Below are 20,250 nucleotides of genomic sequence, written 5' to 3'. Positions count from 1 at the left end.
TTTTAAGGTACTTCCCCGTCAGGCCCCTTTGAGTTAAAGTACAGTTTCTAAAGCTAACATTTGGCACAAGTGGGTCACAAAGATGGATGGGTAATTAAAAACAAAACATTCAAAGCAGGTCATCATGATGTCTCTTACATTACTGGAAGACAATACTGAAAGAGATGGAGCAATTACAGGAAGAGGAGCCACTGATTTAAAATATCAAGATATTTGGAAGCGCTTGGCTGACTCGGTCAGTGGAGTGTGCAACTCTTGATTTCAGGGTCATGGGTTTGAGTCCCACATTGGGTGTAGAGGTGACACAGAAATAAAATCTTTCTTAAAAAAAAAAGATATTTGTATAAGTTGGGTCTGGAAAAAAATAAGTGGCTTTCTAGGTCCTTCTCTCTGTATCGGCATCTACAGCTAACATTTGTTCTTATCAGGCCCCTCATCTCAGCCAGAAATTGTTCTATGGACCAGGAATATGGCATTAAAGAAGACAAATATCTTTGCACTCACAGAACACATGCTCTAACAAAGAGACACAGACAACAAACATAATAACCACAAAAAATATCAGAGAGTGATAAATTATTTGCAGAGAATTGAAAGTGGGTGAAATGAAGGTAAGGGCTGCTGGTGTGGCTGCTCTCGATCTGATAGTGTGGTAGATTTGACGATTGCTCTGCAAATATCCTCTCCCTGAGAAGAGTACTTTCCGTCCCCGTTGATGTTGGCCATGTGAATTGATCTGGACCATGGGGGAGGGGCCAGTGTGTGAGCTCTGAGCTGGGGCCTTAGAAGCTTGAGAGTTTCTGACTGCTCCCCTGGGAGGCACTCTGAACCCTAGGCTGAGATGTAGGGCAGGGCTGCCCCCATCACCCCACAGACCTGTGAATCAGAGACTCCTCCTCGTTGTTTTGAGCCACTGAATTTTTAGGTGGTTTGTTAAAATATATGATTACAGTTGCCTGATCCCCATAGTCAGGGCAGTCTCTCTCAGGAGTTGTTTTTTTTATATATATTTTTTTTCTAGAGAGAGAGAGAAGGCACACACGAATGTCAGAAGGTGCAGAGGGAGAGGGAGACAGAGAATCTCCAGCAGACGGCGCTGAGTGAGGAGTTGATATTTGGGCTGAGATCTGAATGGCGAGAAGCCAGTGCTGAGAAGAAACCTCCAGGCAGAGAGAACATGTAACATGAGCAGAAGGATGCCAAGGTGGGCGCTGGCTTTGCATGTTCAGAGAACAGAAAGGCAGCGTGTGAGGCTGGACTGGGCAAGTGCCTGAGTGGGAGAGTGAGTGAGATGAGCCTGGAAGGGAATCAAGGGAAGACCAGTGTACAAAGGGATTTGCAGACAAGAATAAGGAACTTGGTTTTCATTGGAAGTACAAAGGGAAGCCCCTGGACGATTTTAGGCAACACAGTGACACCATCACATTGATTTTTAAAAGACAGGTCTGGCTGCTGTGCACAGAACAGGTAAAACTGGGGCCGTGGCTGTTTTTCTGCTAAACTAGAATGCAGTCTCAGAATCTCCCTCAACACAGAGCTCCCGAACTACTACACAGAGTTAAAATCTATATGCCAACTTACATTCAGGTGGTGATAGACACCTAGATAAAATATATACAAAAAAGAGCTTGGGTTGGGGCGCCTCGGTGGCTCAGTGGGTTAAGGCCTCTGCCTTTGGCTCAGGTCATGATCTCAGGGTCCTGGGATCGAGCCCCACATCAGGCTCTCTGCTTCAAGGACAGCCTGCTTCCTCCTCTCTCTCTCTGCCTGCCTCTGTGCCTACTTGTGATCTCTGTCTGCCAAATAAATAAATAAAATCTTTAAAAAAAAAACCAGCTTGTGTACTACTTCATGCATATGTAACAAACCAACCCAAAACTTAATGACTTGAAAAAACAACAGTCATTCATTGATTCACAGATCTGCAACTTGGACAGGGCTTGGTGGGGACAGCTCGTCCCACTATCCCATGTGGAATTAGCCGGGGAGGCTCATTTGGAGGTTGGAGGCCACGCTCAGAGAGCTGCCAGGTTGGGGCTAACTATTGGCCAGGGCCCTTGGTTGTCTTCCATGTGGCTACATGGACTTTCTCACAGCTCAGTGGCGGGGTTCTAAAAGCAAGCATTAGGAAGAGGACAAGCCACAGTGTGTAAGGGCTTATTCAGCTTCTGCTTGCATCACATTTGCTAATTTCCCATTGGCCAAAGCTAGTCACGTGGCCAAGCCCCAAGTCAGCATTGAGGGTAGGGTCTGCTCAAGGACAGGAACACAGGGCGGGAGGAGTGCAATCTGTTGGGGGTCAAGGATGTCACAAAACAAAAGCCACACCAAACCAAACTGTAAGTGAACTTTGAAAAGAAACCCACTGATTTTAAGATTTGCTCTAATAGTCAAGGGGAAGAAGGTTTGTGTACCCAAAACAGGTTCATTTTTCAAAATCTCTTAGTTTTAAATAACTGCATAGACTTCTTTTCTTTTTAGCACCTATGGTATCCACCTTTTTTTAAATGTATCTCATTCATTCGTGGTTACAAATATATAAAAATGTAAATACTGTGATATAAAAGGATAGCGGGTCATAACAGGGGTCGTTCATTTTCCAAAGTTAGGAAGCATGAAGGACCAAAACAAAATTCTTTTTTTTTTTAAAGATTTCATTTATTTATTTGACAGAGATCACAATTAGGCAGAGAGGCAGGCAGACAGAGAGAGAGAGAGAGGAGGAAGCAGACTCCCTGCAGAGCAGAGAGCCCGATGCAGGGCTCGATTCCAGGACTCTGGGAAAATGACCTGAGCTGAAGGCAGAGGCTTTAACCCACTGAGCCACTCAGGCGCCCCCCAAAACAAAATTCTTAACAGTGTTGCAAGGCCAAATATCAGCCGAAGGTGGGATTTTTCCTTCTTTTCTCTGCAAGTCTCACATTTCAGTAAATGCAGACTAGATGCCAACATCTGCAAGCCTCTGCAAGCTTGTAATGTGATCCTCTGTGGCATTACAAGGGAACATATTTATCTCCCTTCCCTCCCTTCTGCCCTCTCTCTACACGTCTACCTCTGCAGTGGCCACCACTTCGCCCGCATCCAACGCAGCACCTTTCACTTGCCAGAACCACACTGACACGTTAGAGGAATAGCAGGTAGTGCATTCCATTTTCAACAAATGGATGACTAGGGGTTCGGCTTTAATCTTGTGCAGCATCATGTATTTCTATTGATTCTAAGTAGACAAAGAGCGAGAGTCTCTGTAACTGGCCCTACCACTCTTGTGACCATGAGCTGTTAATAGGAGATAAGTGAAGCAAAGGCTGGCTGATCCCATGTGGCAATTCAAACCCCAATGTAGCTCTTAAATTCTCCCTGGGAGAGAGTCAAGCTAGGACAGTTAAAATTGATCTCCTCTGACTCAGTTGACCATGGGCGAGGATATCGTTCTTCAATATTTTTTCAATATTCCCTGAGGAAAAGAAGTGAGATCACTTGCAGAGAAAACAAGTTAGTTTGGGGTCCCATGGTTCTCATACCTTGAATTTATTTTGTATTTTTGTAAATTGAAGTATAATTTACATATCATAAAAGTGCAGATTTTAAATATAGAGTCTGATGAGCCATAACACCTTTGTACCTACCATCCCAACCAACTTATGAATACTTCCATTATCCTAGAAAGTCCCTGTACATTTCTTTCTCGTCAATCCCCCTCCCAGAGGCAGCCACTTTCTAATCTTTATAGCCATAGCTTAGTTTGGCCTATTGTTGAAAACTTTGTCTAAGTGGAAATATATAGTGATCTCTGTGTCTTAGACTTCTTCTACTCAACACAATGTATATGAGATTCATCCCTGTTGCTGAGTGTATCCGTGGCTTGTTCCTGAACAATAAAAAGGAACAAGCCATGGATATTGTTCAGTATTGTCTAATTGTATGAATATACCACAATTTACTTAACCATACACCATTCATTTGCAGGGTGGGGATATAAATAAGTAAGTAAGTAAATAAATAAATAAATAATGGGTGTGCCAAATCTGGGAGTCAGAGATATTGGATGAGAACTGATGAATTATGAAAAAAGTGCAAATGTCCTTAAAAAAAGTCTTCCTATAAAATACAAGATTTTCTTTTTTTTAACTTCACAACCCCTGCTTTAATTTACATCTAAAGAAGAGGAAGAAACAATAATAAAAATCAAAGGCAAGATCCCACGACTTCAGTCTTCCCTCTTTATTTTGTATTTTGTCCTTTTTGTCCAGCTATTTCTGGAGCCCGCAATGAATAATAAATAATGCCCATTGACTGACCTTCACTTCCCACAAGGGGTGACATAGAGCAACTCTACTTAGGATAAGATCTCTCCTGCAGAATATATCCCAAAGTTTCCTGGAATTATGAAAAAGATAGCATGAGGGAGATTAAGAGATAGAGAGAGAGGAGCGGGGCTCTTTCTGCCGCTGAGGTTTGACAAGCCTTGGTGACTACAGCCGCTGCTCATGGAGGCAAGAGAAGAGCTTCCCTTCCGGGCTGTTGCTGTCCTAGCACATTGCAAATGTCTTCCTCGGCAGAGCAGATGATGCTAAGGAGCACAGCCCATCAGTCCTGACCCATCAGCTAAGTAGCCCCAGAATTCATCATACTCCCTGGTTTTGAGAGGCAGTGGGCTCAGGGGCACCTCCGTGCTAGAGAACCTAGGAATTAAAAATGATGGAAATCATTTGGAGTGGTCACCAAATCCTCTCAGGTCACCACTTTCCAGGCATGTGGTGAGGCGGCCTTTCTCTGAACCCCTTGAAATCAGAGCATGTGATTTTCCTTGACCAGTGAAATGTTAACCAGAAGTGGCAGGTGTCACTTCCGGTGGAAGCTTTAAGAGCCTGCGCACAATTTGCCATGTTTTGGTTCGACTCTTCTGGTGATCGTGCCTCTGTCAGTCTGGATTTCTCTGCAGCAATCACGAACAGTTCCTCTTTATTGACGCATGGTGGAGATCTAGTGAAAACAGGCCCCAGTGCCTTCCTGATCCCGACAGTTGGTGCCTTCTTAAATTTTGTGCCCTAGGTCCTTCACTTGCCTCACTGGTCCTGAACGAGAATTAAACTCTTCCTGTACTAAGACATTGAGATGGAGGGAGGTGGGTGGCATTGTGACCTAGCCCTCTGCAGCTCACACCCCTGTTCTGGGCTAGAAAGAGGAACAGAGACTCTAGCCCAGGGCCTGGGCTTTCTGTGACCTGGAAACTCCAGCACCAGAATCATTTCTGGTTTTGTTCCGAAGTAAGCCATGACATTTGGGAAAATAAAATCATATGAAGTCATCAAATTCAGTGAATTTACAGATATTCCTGTATGTGAGAGGCAAGGCCAGAAGAAAAAAATGAGCAAGTTATCAAAATAATTGAAGATCGTCCCAGTGTATGATGACTGGACGACAATAGAAAGTAGTAAGCTAACAGGCTGGTCCAGATTCAGATCAAATGCCCACTGCTCTTCTCAGGACCCATTAAAAGTCGTAAAATTCCATGTATAACCCCCACACAGACCGGCCACGGCTGACCTGCTGGGGTCAAATCAGCCTCTTCACAAACAGCGATGGCTAGAAGCAGCTCTGCCAACAGAAAACAGAAAGCCCATAACACCCTTTATTACAGAGTTTTAGATGCCGGCCTACAAGTTTCCATTTGCCTTCCAAATAATCACCTAGTTAAGTACCATGTGGTAAGGAAGTTGGGTTCTTTGGAATCACAAAACTGTGATGAGCTCTCAGACCTTTTCAAAAACATCAAAGTAATTTCCCTGGGCTGCAAACCTTTGGATATATCATATAATTATGATGATTGGCACATCATGTGGCCTTATGTGGGAGATTGCTCAGGTGTTTGGAGAGTGGGCCTAATAAGGCCAAGACAAAGCTTAAGCCCAGGTGGGTCAGTTAGCTTCACACAGAGAAAATCCTTCACAGCCACAAACTACACCCACAATTGCAGTCTCAGGACAAATTCAGTCAAATTAACCACAAAGGAGCCTGGATAAGCAATGTCTATAGCTCTCCACAACCCATCAATGCTAATGGAAAAATAAGTCTGAGCACTCCTCTTCTGCTTACATGATCTCCCCGGCAGCCCGGCTACTCACACGCCATCTTTCAGACATGCTCCTCTCTAAAACATTACTACTTTGCAACAGGATAAATACCCACAAAGGCACTTCCTTTTGGCACAGGTCCTGAGCAAATATTTTTTTTAATTTATTATGAATGTAATTGAGCCCTTTTTTCCTGAGCTTCAAACCAAGTAGTCACTGTCTTCCAGGGCCTCCTCTCTTGGACATTCTAGAACTCACAGGGTTCAGTTAAAACCAGGTCATTACCTTCTTCCCCCACCACCTGGGCATCCTGCATTGCCAGTGTCCAGAATGGTGAATCAAAGCCTGAAGGCTGGGAGTCCGAAACCTCTCTTTCCCTCACTAGCTGCATCCATCTAAAAACGTTAAGAGATTATCCACCTCAATACCTTTCTTGTTCCACCCTTCGTCTCCATGTCCCTCAGCACCACACCCCTCTTTGGGGCGACTTTAATGGATGCCTCACCTTCACCCCTGGGTCACCACAGAAGTTTCCTGGCTATTCTCTGTGGTGTCATGTCTCTCGATTCTACCTCTCACTCATTCCAGAGTGATCTGAGACAAAAATCTGATTTTGACACTCTTCTGTTTTGAAAAGTTCCAAGTACTGCATTGGGTAGAGAATCAATCTTAGAGCCACGTTCCTGGATTTTCAGATTTCTCTTAAAATACCTGTAGTTCCCTCTTGCATTCACATACCACCCATCACAAGCTGCTTATAAGTTCTCTGTGCACGCTGTATCTCTTCACTCCTCCATGGCTTTTCTTACGTGGGGTCACTAACTGGAAAGCCCTTCTTTTCAATTCTGCCTGGGGTATTTTTACTCATCAGCTCCAATGTCACCTCTCTGACTCTGATGGCATTCCTGAACCTTCTTCCTCCTTTTCCCTCCTGGGTGGACCTATTCATTATACTGATAAAACGTTCTGACTCTGTGTGTCAGATATCTTTTGCTACAAATCAACCCCCTTCCCTCACAAAATAGTGGTTTAAGACAACAACCATTTTATTCATTATGTTACAATTCTGCGTGTGAATTGTTCTCTTTGTGACGTCAGCTGGGACTGCGGTCATCTGTAATATCTAAAATGGCTCACTCGTGGCTGGCAGTTGGGGTTGGCTGTTGTCTGGGAACTCAGCCCCTTTTTTCTTTCCTTGTTGCCACTTCTTTGGTCTTTTCCCAACATGGTGACTGGATGCAGAGGGAGAGTGGAATTCAGAGGGGCAGAGCAAAACTTCTGAGTGGAAAAAAGGAAATTCTTCCCATCCTCTTGGAAGTCCCAGAATGCTGCTTCTACCATATTCTATTGGCCAAGGCAGGCACTGGGGAGGAAAAACAAGTACTAACTCTAAATGAGGAGCAGCACTCTCTGAACTGAGAGGGAAGGAATAGGTGGGACCATGTTTGGAGACTAGCTACCACACTCTGTTAGTTTGAATTCATTCTATTCCTAAAATTCTGAAAGCCTCCCAAGGATAGGCACTATGTTTTAATCATCTCCTTACCCACAATTCTCCACACAGATCCTAGAGCTTAATAGTAGTTTACTCACTACTGTGAGTAGTAGTAGTTAATAGTAGTTTACTCACTACTGTGATACTTAGTAGTTTAATACATATTTTCTGACTCTATCAATTCAATTAAATCAGATTAAATCAGCCCACAGTTTTTGAGCACCTATTCTGTGATATTCCGTTTTCTTGAGTGCTTCAGAGTTACAGAAAGTGTGTTTGCCCTCCAGGAGGTTATACGTCAGGACAACATTGTGCCAAAGGGACACAACACAAAAGGAGATAATTTATAGTTCAAAGCAATTAAAGACAAGCCATCAAGGGGCAGTCCATAATTGATTGCCGTGCTAACTGTATGGGCACTAATCTCTATAGATCTTCAGAGGAGACTGTGTTCACTTCAGACAGAAGAGATTTCAAGTAAAACATGGGGTTGGATCTGAGGCTGAATGTCAACCTAGGACCGGGGTTGGGAGACAAATATGATTATAGAAGCAATTATATAGAAATGGGACCACACAGGTTATATTACTTAATGGACCTACACACACACACACACACACACACACAATGTGGTAATTTTTTTTCAAAAGAATCCTTGTTATAATCACACTCAAGTAAATAAATAACATTGGTCAAAAAGTGAGTTCTATATAAGTTTTTAAAATAACTGAGAGAAATGGATAAAACATGGATGGCAGAGATTATTTTACTCACTAAATATCATAGGTTTGCAAATGTTTCCCCTATACTTCTCAGCGTCCTTGAGGCTGGTTTGGGCTAAAGTGCCTATGACTTCAGGTCCAAGGTAATAAAGAGTAAGTGGGAGGTCTCTGCACTTCCTGTTTCCCTTCTGTACAGTTGGAAGTGAAGAATTCTGAGAAGGTACAACTAAAAGGTGAAATATAGCCTGCCTGTAGTGTGGAATATAGTTAAACATTGTTGGAGAGCCATGAAAGAGGGTTGCCTCACCTGCGCCAGATGTGATGTGAGCAAAAAAATAGACATTGTCTTCAGCCATTGAGCTTTTTAGGTTTGGTCTATTACTACAACATAGCTTTTCCTACCCTGACTATTAAAACCTGGTGCTTTCTATGAAGGAATTGAATGTCACATAATAAAAATTATTCATCCTCTATTTAGAAAAGAAGTACAGAAAACTTTCAAAATCCACTTTTCGCTATCTGCAATTGAGGATTGTACCTTCCTGCCTAGGAGCAAATGCTAAAGAGCTATCTAAATAGTCAGCTTCTATAATCCCTTGTGTACATTGACTGGACTCACTTTGCAGTGCTGTGCAGAGCACTCTGCAATAGCTCTGATCATGAGCAGTAGAAGGTGAGCGAGGAAAGACAAGGGTTTACTTGAAATAAACAGTTAATCCTCAACCTTATTGAATCAATATTTTCCGCTAACTAGACTTTTCAACATGGCTAATAACAAGGAGAAAATGACTCTCCCTGCTTCCTCCTTCCTATTTCTCTTTCTAATGGGCTTACTAATTAGATGAGTGGTAACCAAAGGGTCAGTCACCTAAGGAAACAAGGGAGCCAGGAGCTAGAGAAATCTACAATCCATGTAACTAGAGCCTGGATCTTGGGTGGCAGTTTCACTTGGGCTGTTGTTTTGTTGCCTGAGACTGTTGTAGATGAGGTACACTAGTTCCTCTTTATTTCTAGTCTATTTCTTCCATTTATTCTGTGGACTGAAGCAATGTCTAGCTGCATACTGGATTCTGGGTTCTCATGAATTTCTTAGGGTATGCATTAAACCTGAGCCAAAGAACACCCACTCGTTCTTTGGGGTAAATTCCTCTGAAGTGAGCAGTGCCTGCAGAAGGCCCCTCCTGAGAGTGGTCCTATTTCATCCAAGGAGCTCAATCTATTAAAGGGTAATAGATTTTCTTCTTAATTATCTTCCCTGAAGAGAGCCAAGAAAATAAATATCCCAATCTCCCTCTCCTCCTGCCCTCCCATCTCCTGCCAGTGCCTCCCATTGGCTGAGCCCAACCAGGAGCCAGAAGGCGAGGGAACCATGGACGCAGTCCATACAAGTCAGCCTCCCAGGGCTCAGAGTAAGATGAAAAAAGACAGAGAATAGTACTGGAGAAGCAAATGGAGAATATGTAGCACATTGAATAAAACTGAAATGTGACAACTTTAGAGAAAATTTGTATTTAATTGAACTAATATCAGTCATCAACTTACACACACCAATACATACAATGAGTACGTTTAAGTTTAGAGGTCTTTGCTTTGTCCTTCAAGATACCAATTCTCCTCTCCCCACATCTAAAATCAGAACAGTGAAGAAGTGAAGACCAGAAGGAGCATTTGCCTCTTCAGAATACAGTGTATGTGGGTGCTGGACATACCTCATTAGTACCAAACCACACCAAACAGAAGCCACCACTAAACTTTCCTATGGCCTTCACGTGAAAAAGATACCCTTTGGTTGAACCATCCAGAATGCCTTAGAGTTTCCCTGCTCTGATCACCAGCTGGAAGGAACCTTCTCTGGAAAAGAGAATTCATGGCCCAGTCCCAAATACTCCACCTCAGTATCTATGGGTCCCAACACCCCTTTCAAGGGTGTGACTCAGGGAGCACTAAAGTACTGATGAAGGGATCCTTTCTCTTGGCTTGAAAAGTTCATGTTCCTACCTCCTTCTAGAGTTAATTTTACCCAGATCATGCATCTCAGCCTCTCAGATCCCCTCAAATCTCTGCTGACTACTTCTCCTGCCTGGAAGCTTTCAACAGTCCCGTGGTTCTCAGCTGCTTCTGGTTCTCTACAGGCCTTTACTGCTCACACCTATTTCTCTGTCCTTCCTTAGCATGCACTGGGCCAGCCTCAGCTCCATAGGGGCTTCAGTGTTCTATGGATGAGGTTCCTCCTGTGGCCCACTGTCTAAATGTCCCCTTCCTCCAACAGTTTGCATAAGTTCTCTGATTTCCCAGAGTACCTTCTGGCTCCTTCTCCTCAGGGATGTTATCATTCCAGTCCATATCCCAGTCAGGAATTCTATGCCTTTAGATCCCAGATATTTTTCTGGAATCATAACCCTGGTGAGCAGCCCAAAAAGTACTTAATGTACCAAGACAACTCATGTAGGGTGTATTATGTTTCTAGTGAGGTGGGGATGAGTACGAAGAACATTCGAGGATAGTTAAAGAAAACGAAACTAAAATTTCTATCCAATGTGAGATAATACATGTCAAAGATTTTATTTAAGTCATTAATTAATGAGAAAACCAGTAAGATGTTACAAATGATTCAAAGGACAATTCCAAGAGCCATAGCTATCTAAGCAGGCAATGAGGAATGTTGAGATAAATGCAGAAATTGATGGAAAATGAGTCTGAAATAAGTTGCATTCCACCCGACACAACTCACTTGCATATGGACAAGAATCATTTGCATTATTACTAGTTTTCTGCAATTTACAGAGTAACAAAATAGCTCAAAATCAATGAAAGGTGGAGATAACCATGAATAGTGCTCTATAAAGGACAACCAGTAAATGTGGTTTGTTTTTTTATTTGTTGGTTTGGTTTTGTTTGCCAATTTTAAGGTCTTTCACAATTTTTCCAATTTTAAGGTCTTTCACAATTTTTCCTGATAGGAGAAAGGCCTCTCTTCCTTTCCCATACCAATCTATATCTAGTGTTAACTATTAGAATCACTGTATGTGAGGTGGGAACAGATGTTTCTGTTTGTGAAGACCAATACATGGGTCCTCCTTAACTCCAAACCTCAATAAATGCTGTAGACTCAGTGTGTGGTTCCACCCCCCAAATTCACATGTTGAAATCCTACTCCCCAATGTGATGGTACTAGGAGGTAAGGCCTTTGGGAAGTGATGATATCATGAGAGTGGAGCCCTCATGGATGGGATTAATGCTCCTTATAAAAGAGACTGGAGAGTTCCCTCTACCATGTGGGAATACAGCAAGAAGATGGCCATATGTTTTGCAGAGGAGGGTTCTCACCTGAACCCAGTCATGTTGGCATCCTGATCTTAGACTATCAGTCTTCAGAACAGTAAGAAATAAATTTCTGTTGTTTATAAGCCACCCACTTTATGTACTTTGTTATAGCACCCAAACAGACTAAGACAACAAAGGGTAGACGTCTCCTCCCTTTTAGGTAATTGTTACTCAGAGTGTGGTCAAGCATCACCTGAGAGCTTACTTAGAAATTGAGATTTTTTAGCCTCTGTCTAAATCAGAATCTGTATTTTAAATGATTCCAGACCTGGATTCAGGGTGAGGAGAAAAAAGATCCTAGACCTAAAGAAATTGAAAGACATCTCATATTTATTTATCAGAAGAATTAATACTATGAAGATTGCAACACACTCCCAAATTATATACAGATCCAATGCAATATCTATCAATATTCCAGCTAGCTTTTTTGGGGAAAGAAATTAGCAAGCTCCAGAACAGCCAAAACAATCTTGAAAAAGAAAAATAAAGTTGGACAACCCATATTTCCCTATCTCAAAACTTACTACAAAGCTGCAGTAATCAAGACAGTATTATATCAGCATAAGTTCAAATATATAGATCTACAGAATAGAACTTGGAGTCCAGAAATAAACCCATATATCTATGGTCAACTGATTTTCAACAAGTGTACCAAGACCATCCGATGGGGAAAGAATAGTCTTCTCAAAAAATGGTGCTGGGATAATTAGAAATCCACATACAAAAGAATGAAGTTAGATTCCTTCATTATATCATATCCAAAAATTAATTCAAAATAGATCAGAGACCTCAATGTTCCTAAATGTAAGAGCTAAAACTACAAAACTCTTAGAAGAAAACCTAGGTATAAGTTTTTGTGACCATGAATTAAGCAATGGTTTCTTGGATATGACACCAAAAGGACAAGTGACAAAAGAAAAAACAGATAAATTGAATTTCATCATAATTAAGAACTCTTATGCTGCAAAGGACACCATTAAGAAAGTGAAGACAACTCACAGAATAGGAGAAAATACTTTCAAATAATATATCTGATAAGGGACTTGTATCAAGAATATACAAATTCTTACAATGCCACAATTAAAAGAAAAACAATGTTATTTAAAAATAAACAATGGATTTGCATAGACATAACTCCTAAGAGTATATGCAAATCTTCCTGGGAAGATAGCAGAATAGGAGGATCCTAAACTCACTTTGTCCCACAGTTACACCTAGAAAACACCCACAGCAAGGAAATAAACAAGAAAACAACCTGAAGACAGGTAGAACATACTCTCTCTCAAATAAAGAATAATAATAATAATAATAATAATAATAATAAAGAAAAGTAAAAATGCTGAAGAAGCCCAACTTTGAATTTGGAAAGCTCATGGTTCTTCATGGTGAAGGTAGTAGTTCTGGAAAAGCTACTGGGGGTGAGACTGGTACTAAAGTTGAATGAGCTGGTAACTATGAGTCACCAGTCCAAGAATCTGTTTAAAATTCCGACATTTCATCATGACAAATACAAAAATCTTATTTGTGATGTTTAAAAAAATAAAATAAGATAACATAGCCAAAAGTGGTGATAAAGAGCAATAGATCATTCAAACAGAAAATCAACAAGGGAACTGTGGCTTTGAATGACACATTGGGCCAGATGAATCTAAGAGATACATTCGGAACATTCCACCTTAAAAACAGCAGGATACACATTCTTTTCAAGCGCACATGGAACATTCTCCAGAGTAGATCATATATTAGGTAACAAAACAAATCTCATAAGTTAAAAAAGACTGAGGTCATTCCATGCATCTGTTCCAACCACAATTCTATGAAACTAGAAGTCAACCACAAGAAAAAAATCTGGAAAGAATACAAATACAGGGAGGTTAAATAGCATGCTACTAAACAACGAATGAGTCAACCAAGAAATTAAAAAGGAAATTTAAAAAATCACGTGGAGACAAATGAAAACACAATGGTCCAAAATCTTTGGGATGTGGAAAAGGCTGTTCTAAAAGGGAAGTTTCTGGCAATACAGGCCTATCTCAAGAAGTAAGAAAAATCTCAGATAAACAATTTAACCTTACACCTAAAAGAGCCAGACAAAGAAGAACAAACAAAACCCCAAAAGAGTTGAAGAAAGGAAATAATAAAGATTAGAGAAAAATAAAATAGAAACCAAAAAACCAATAGAACAGATCAATGAAACCAGGAACTGGTTCTTTGAAAAGATAAACCAAATCGATAAAACTTCAGTCAAACTCATAAAAAAAAGAGAGAGGACTAAAATAAACAAAATCAGATGAAAGATGAGAAATAACAACTGACACCACAGCACCACAGAAATAAATACACAGGATTATAAGAGACTATTATGAAAAGTTATATGACAACAGAGTGGACAACCTGGAAGAAATTGATAAATTCCTAGAAACCTATAATCTCCCAAAACTGAATTGGGAAGAAATAGAAAATTTGAACAAACCAATTACCAGCAATGAAACTAAATCAGTAATCAGAAAGTTCCCAAGAAACAAAAGCCTAGGACCAGGTGACATCACAGGTGAATTCTATCAAATTTTTAAAGAACAGTTAATAGCTATTCTTCCCAAACTATTCTAAAAAATAAAGAGGAAAGAAAGCTTCCAAATTCATTCTATGAGGCCAGCCAGCATTACTCTGTTACCAAAATCAGATGAAGACACCACAAAACAATAGAAGTGCAGACCAATATTTCTGATCAACATAGATTCAAAAATCCTCAACAAAATACTAGCGAACTGAATTCAACAATACACTTCAAAAAATCATTCATGGGACACCTGCCTTCATTGGCTCTGTTGGTAAGCAACCAGCTCTCCGTTTTGGCTCAGGTCATGATCTCATGGGTCATGGGATCAAGTCTTGCATCATGCGTTGGGTACTCTGCTCAGCACGGAGTCTGCTTGAGATTCTCTCTCACTCTCCTCTGCCCCACCCCTCTCAAATTAATAAATAAATCTTTTTAAAAAATCATTTACCCTATCAAGTGGGACTTATTCCTGGGATGCAAGGGCTGGTTCAATATTCACAAATTAATCAATGTGATACATCACATCAACATGAGAAAGGATAAAAACAATATGATCATTTCAATAGATGGAGAAAAAGCATTAAATAAAGTACACAAACCATTCATGATAGTAGCCCTCAACAAAAGAAGTTCAGAGGGAACATATCTCAACATCATAAAGGCCACATATGAAAAACCCACATAGCTAACATCATATTCAGTGGTGAAAAGCCGAGAGCTTTTTCTCTAAGATCAGGAACAAGACAAGGATGTCCACTCTCACCACTTTTATTCAACGTAGTACTGGAACCTCACCAAAAAACTACTAGAACTGATAAATGAATTTAGTAAGCTCACAGGATACAAAAATCAATATACAGAAATCTATTGCATTCCTATACACTAATAATGAAATACCAGAAGGAGAATTTAAGAAAATAATCCCATTTGCAAATGTACCAAAAATGAGAAAATATCTAGAAACAAATGTAACCAAGGAGAAGAAAGATGTATACTCTGAAATCTATGAAACACTGATGAAAGAAATCAGAGACAAGGGGCACATGGGTGGCTCAGTTGGGTAAGAATCCAGCCCCTGATTTCAGCTCAGATCTTGATCTCAGGGTCCTGAGCTCAAGCCCTCCATGGGGCCCCACTCTGGGTGTGGAGCTTACATTAAAAAAAAGAAAAAAGAAATCAGAGACAACACAAACAAATGGAATGGTATTCCATGCTAATGGATTGGAAGGACAAATATTGTTAAAATGTCCATACTACCCAAAGCAATCTACAGATTTAATGCTGTCCCTATCAAGATACCAAGAGGATTTTTCACAAAACTAGAACAAACAATCCTAAAGTTTGTATGGAACCAAAAAAGACCCCAAATATCCAAAGCAATCCTGAAATAGAAGAACAAAACTGGAGATATTACAATCCCTGATTTCAAGATATACTACAAAGCTATAGAAACCAAAACAGTATGGTACTGGCACAAAAACAGACATCTAGATCAATGGAACAGAATAATGAGCCCAGAAATAAATCCGGTATTACATGGGCAATTAATCTTCAACAAAGGAAACAAGAATATGCAATAGGAAAAAGATGGTCTCTTCAACAAATGATGCTGGGAAAATTAGTCAGCTACACGCAAAAGAATGAAACTGGACCACTTTTTTGCACCTTGCACAAAAATAAACTCAAAATGGATTAAAGACCTAAATGTGAGATCTGAAACCACAAAAATCCCAGAGAGGAACACAGGCAGTAATTTCTCTGACATCAGACATAGCAACATTTTTCTTGATATGTCTCTTGAGGCAAGGGAAACCAGAAAAAACTATAGGGACTACATCAAAATAAAAAGCAAAGTAAAGGAAACAATCAGCAAAACTAAAAGACAACATACTAAATGGAAGAATATATTTGCAAATGACATATTTGATAAAGAGTTAGTACCACAAATATATAAAGAACACATACTACTCAACACCAAAAAACCCCACATGATCCAATTAAGAAGTGGGCAGAAGACATGGTCAGACTTTTTTTCAAAGACGACTTATAGATAGCCAACAGACACATGAAAAGATGGTTAACATCAGTGATCATCAGGTAAATACAAATCAAAACCATGATGAGATACCACCTCACACCTGTCAGAGTGGCTAAAATCAAGAATACAAGAAAAAACTGTTATTAGTAAGGATGCGGAGAAAGGGAAAAACTCTTGCATTGTTGGTGGGAATGCAAACTGGTGCAGCCACTCTGAAAACAGTATGGAGAGTCCTCAAAAAGTTAAAAATAGAACTACCCTACGACCCAGCAATTGCACTACTAAGTATTTACTCAAAAAATATAAAAATACTAACTCAAAGAAATACATGCACCTCGATGTTTAGAGCAACATTATCTACAAGACCCAAATTATGGAAACAGCCCATGTCAATTAATGAATAGATAAAGAAGATGTGATATATATAATATATATATCATACATATAATATATGTACATATATATATCATACATATATATATCATACATATAATATATATCTATAATATATATCTATAATATATATATATATATATATTATATATGCACACAAAATATTACCCAGCCATAAAAAAGAATGAAATCTTGCCATTTGCAACAACATGGATGGATCTAGAGGGTGTAATACTAAGCAAAATAGGTCAGGGAAAGACAAATACCATATGATTTTACTCATATGTGGAATTTAGGAAACAAAACAAACGAACAAAGGAAAATAAAGAGAGAGCAAGAAAGAGACAAACCAAAAATCAGACTCTGAACTGTAGAGAACAAACAGATGGTTACCAGAGGGAAGGTAGTTTGGGGGGATGGGTGGAACAGGTGAAGGGGATTAAGAGTACACTTAACCATGATGAGCACCGAGCAATGTGTAGAATTGTTGAATCACAATATTGTACACGTGAAACTAATATAGCAGTGTATGGTAGCTATACTGGAACTAAGATTTAAAAAAAGAAAAGAGAAAAAGAAGTCAAACAAATGGCCAATAAGTACATACAACGATGGTCAACATGGTTAATCATTAGAGAAATGCAAATCAAAATGACAATGTGATACTACTTTACATCCACTAAGATGACTAAAACTAAAAAAAGACACAATAACAGTGTTGGAACCTTCAGATATCTTTGGTGGAAATGTAAAATGGTATAGCCACTTTGGAAAATATTTGGCAATTCTTCAAAATATTAAACATAAAGTTGTCCTATGACCTAGCAATTCTACTCCTAGGTATAGTCCCAAGAGAATAAAAATATTTCTATACAAATCCCTGCAAATATTCATAGCAACATTATTCATATCCACAAAGTGAAAACAACCCAAATGTCCATCAATTGACAAAAGGATAAATCAAGTGGGGCATATCCATATTACAGAATAGTATTCCATAATATGGCCTCATCATGGTATCTCATCATGGCCTCAAAGAGAAAGATTAGGAACATTATGCTGAGTATAGAAATCAGATGCAAAAGGTCATATACTGCATGATTCCATTTATTTGAAATGTCCAGAATAGGCAAATCTATAGAGACAGAAAATAGATTAGTGGTAGCCAGGTCTGGGGAGTGACTGCTTATGGGTAGCCAATTTCATTTTGGAGTGATGAGAATGCGAAATTTGATCGTAGTGATGGTTGCACAACCCTATGAATATACTAAAAAATATGCAAATGTTCACTTTCAAAAGGTGAATTTTATAGTATATGAATTAAATCTTAATAGAGTTATTTTATTCTTTTCTAGTGTTGGAGGGTGGAGGGACAGAGCAAGAGGAAGAGAGAATCCTAAACAGGCTGTACCAGCAGCCCAGAGTCTGACCTCACAATCCTGAGATCACAAATTGAGCTGAAATCAGGAGTCAGGTGCTTAACTAACTGAGCCACCCAGGCACCCATAGAATTTTTTTTTTTTTAGAGATTTTATCTCTTTATTTGACACATAGAGAGAGAGAGACAGTGAGAGAGGTAACACAAGCAGGTGAAGTGGGAGAGAGAAAAGCAGGCTGTCCACTGAGCAGAGAGCCCAATGTGGGGTTTGATCCCAGGACTCTGGGATCACAACCTGAGCCAAAGGTAGATGCTTAACTTAACGACTGAGTTACCCAGGCTCCCCTAGAATTGTTATTTTAAAAAATGGCCTCAAAACACCCTGCACTAGGGCACCTGGGAGGCCCAGTTGGTTAAGTGGGAGATTCTTGGTTTCTGCTCAGGTTCTGATGGGAGGGTGGTGTGATCAAGCCCCAGGTCCGGCTGGGCACTGAACACAGGTTCTGCTTAAAACTCTCTCCCTGGCCCTCACCACCAACCCACTCCCACCCATCCACCCCTTGCTCTCTCTCTCTAAAATAAATCAATCTTTTTTAAAAAAGATTTTATTTATTTATTTGACAGACAGAGATCACAAGTAGGCAGAGAGGCATCCAGAGAGAGAGGAGGAGAAGCAGGCTCCCTGCTGAGCAGAGAGCCCGATGCGGGACTTGATCCCAGGACCCTGAGATCATGATCTGAGCCGAAGGCAGAGGCCTAACCCAATGAGCCACCCAGGCGCCCCTAAAATAAATAAATCTTAAAAAAAAAAAAAAAGACACTCAGAATTGTCCTTGGCCTTCTGCCTCACTCAGACTCAGAGAGAAATTGAATGTGGTGCCCCGCCCCTAGCCCGCCCCTTCCTGCGTGACCACGCCCCACTCGCCTAACGGATCAAACCTCCCAAAGCCAGAGTAACGGACCTCATTCCAGCGCCATCACGGAGAACACCACAAGGTTTACTTCTTCACCTAGCTTGAAAGCGCACCGCGGACCTGTCGCCACCGCCTTTAACACCACAGCTTTCATTTTGCACCGCCGTCACCTTCGCCGTGGTGCCCGGGCCGCCAGCCATGGCCACCCCGCAGCTCTCCCAAGTGCGCCAGAACTACCACCCCGACTGCGAGGCCGCCATCAACAGCCAGATCAACCTGGAGCTCTACGCCTCCTACGTGTACCTGTCCATGGCCTTCTACTTCGACCGCGACGACGTGGCCTTGAAGAACTTCGCCCGCTTCTTCCTGCGCCAGTCCCGCGAGGAGACCCAGCGTGCCGAGAAGCTGATGGAGCTGCAGAACCAGCGCGGGGGCCACATCCGCCTCCGCGACATCAAGAGGCCGGACCGCGACGACTGGGAGGGCGGCCTGAAGGCCATGGAGTGCGCCCTGCACCTGGAGAAGAGCGTGAACCAGAGCCTGCTCGACCTGCACCAGCTGGCCACCGACAAGAACGACGCCCAGCTCTGCGACTTCCTGGAGAGCCACTACCTGCACCAGCAAGTCGAGGCCATCAAAGAGCTGGGGGGCTATGTGACCAGCCTGCGCAAGATGGGGGCCCCCGAAGCTGGCCTGGCAGAGTACCTGTTTGACAAGCTCACCCTGGGCGACAGCGACAAAAAGAACTGAGTTGGGACTGTTTTCCCCATAGCCCCAGGGTGCATGGTGACTTTTCCCGATCACCATGCCGAGCATGCGTATTGCAGTATTGCCTTTGCAAAAAGTTCCAGTTTTTTTTCTTCCAGTTTTGCCATAAATAAATAAAGTTGTTTGGTTTCAATAAAGTTATTTGGTTCTTAAAGAAATAAAGGTCTCTGATTCGTGTGTAAAAATGTCTCCCCTTTAAAGTTTGTAAGCAGGTGTCCATGGTGTCTCCACCCACCCAGCCCCATCCACATATAGCTCAGGATCTTGGGAGATGGAGGGGGGAAGGTATTCCATGGGACCCTGGAAAACACAAATCAATCTTTCCCTGATAAACAATGTGAGGGTGGGGTGGGGTGAGATGAGGTGGGTGGTCTGGGGCCTTGGTGTCTGTGGGTGCATGTGTATGATAAAAGCATAAAAAAAACCACGGTCTTAGAATTCATCATAGTAGTTGCCCCTGGGGAAGAAGGGCAGGAAGTGGGATTGCCCAGGGATCCACCCTGGGCTACAGTGATAATGGGAAGGGACCCCCTATGGTTAATTTCCCCCAGCGACACGGGGTGTGACAAAGTAAAGTAAAAATG

The 20,250-nt window shown here is 41.3% G+C and overlaps 1 protein-coding gene across 1 annotated transcript; it reads left to right on the top strand.

Annotated features, from left to right (window-relative positions):
• Positions 1 to 18,929: 18,929 nt before the first annotated feature.
• On the top strand, positions 18,930 to 19,685 carry LOC116882626 (ferritin heavy chain-like). Its single transcript, XM_032883153.1, has one exon. It carries the CDS (start codon positions 19,097 to 19,099, stop codon positions 19,646 to 19,648), a length of 552 nt encoding a protein of 183 aa, XP_032739044.1. The 5' UTR covers positions 18,930 to 19,096; the 3' UTR covers positions 19,649 to 19,685.
• Positions 19,686 to 20,250: the final 565 nt, after the last annotated feature.

Source organism: Lontra canadensis, unplaced genomic scaffold (assembly GCF_010015895.1).
Source record: "Lontra canadensis isolate GAN:19392208 unplaced genomic scaffold, GSC_riverotter_1.0 scaffold86, whole genome shotgun sequence".
NCBI classification, from domain to species: domain Eukaryota; kingdom Metazoa; phylum Chordata; class Mammalia; order Carnivora; family Mustelidae; genus Lontra; species Lontra canadensis.
Note: the sequence above shows the minus strand (reverse complement) of the source record. Positions and strands in the feature narration are given on the sequence as shown.

Coding starts and splice junctions, on each gene's coding strand:
- LOC116882626 (XM_032883153.1), top strand. CDS start 19,097: ATGGCCACCCCGCAGCTCTCCCAAGTGCGCCAGAACTACCACCCCGAC.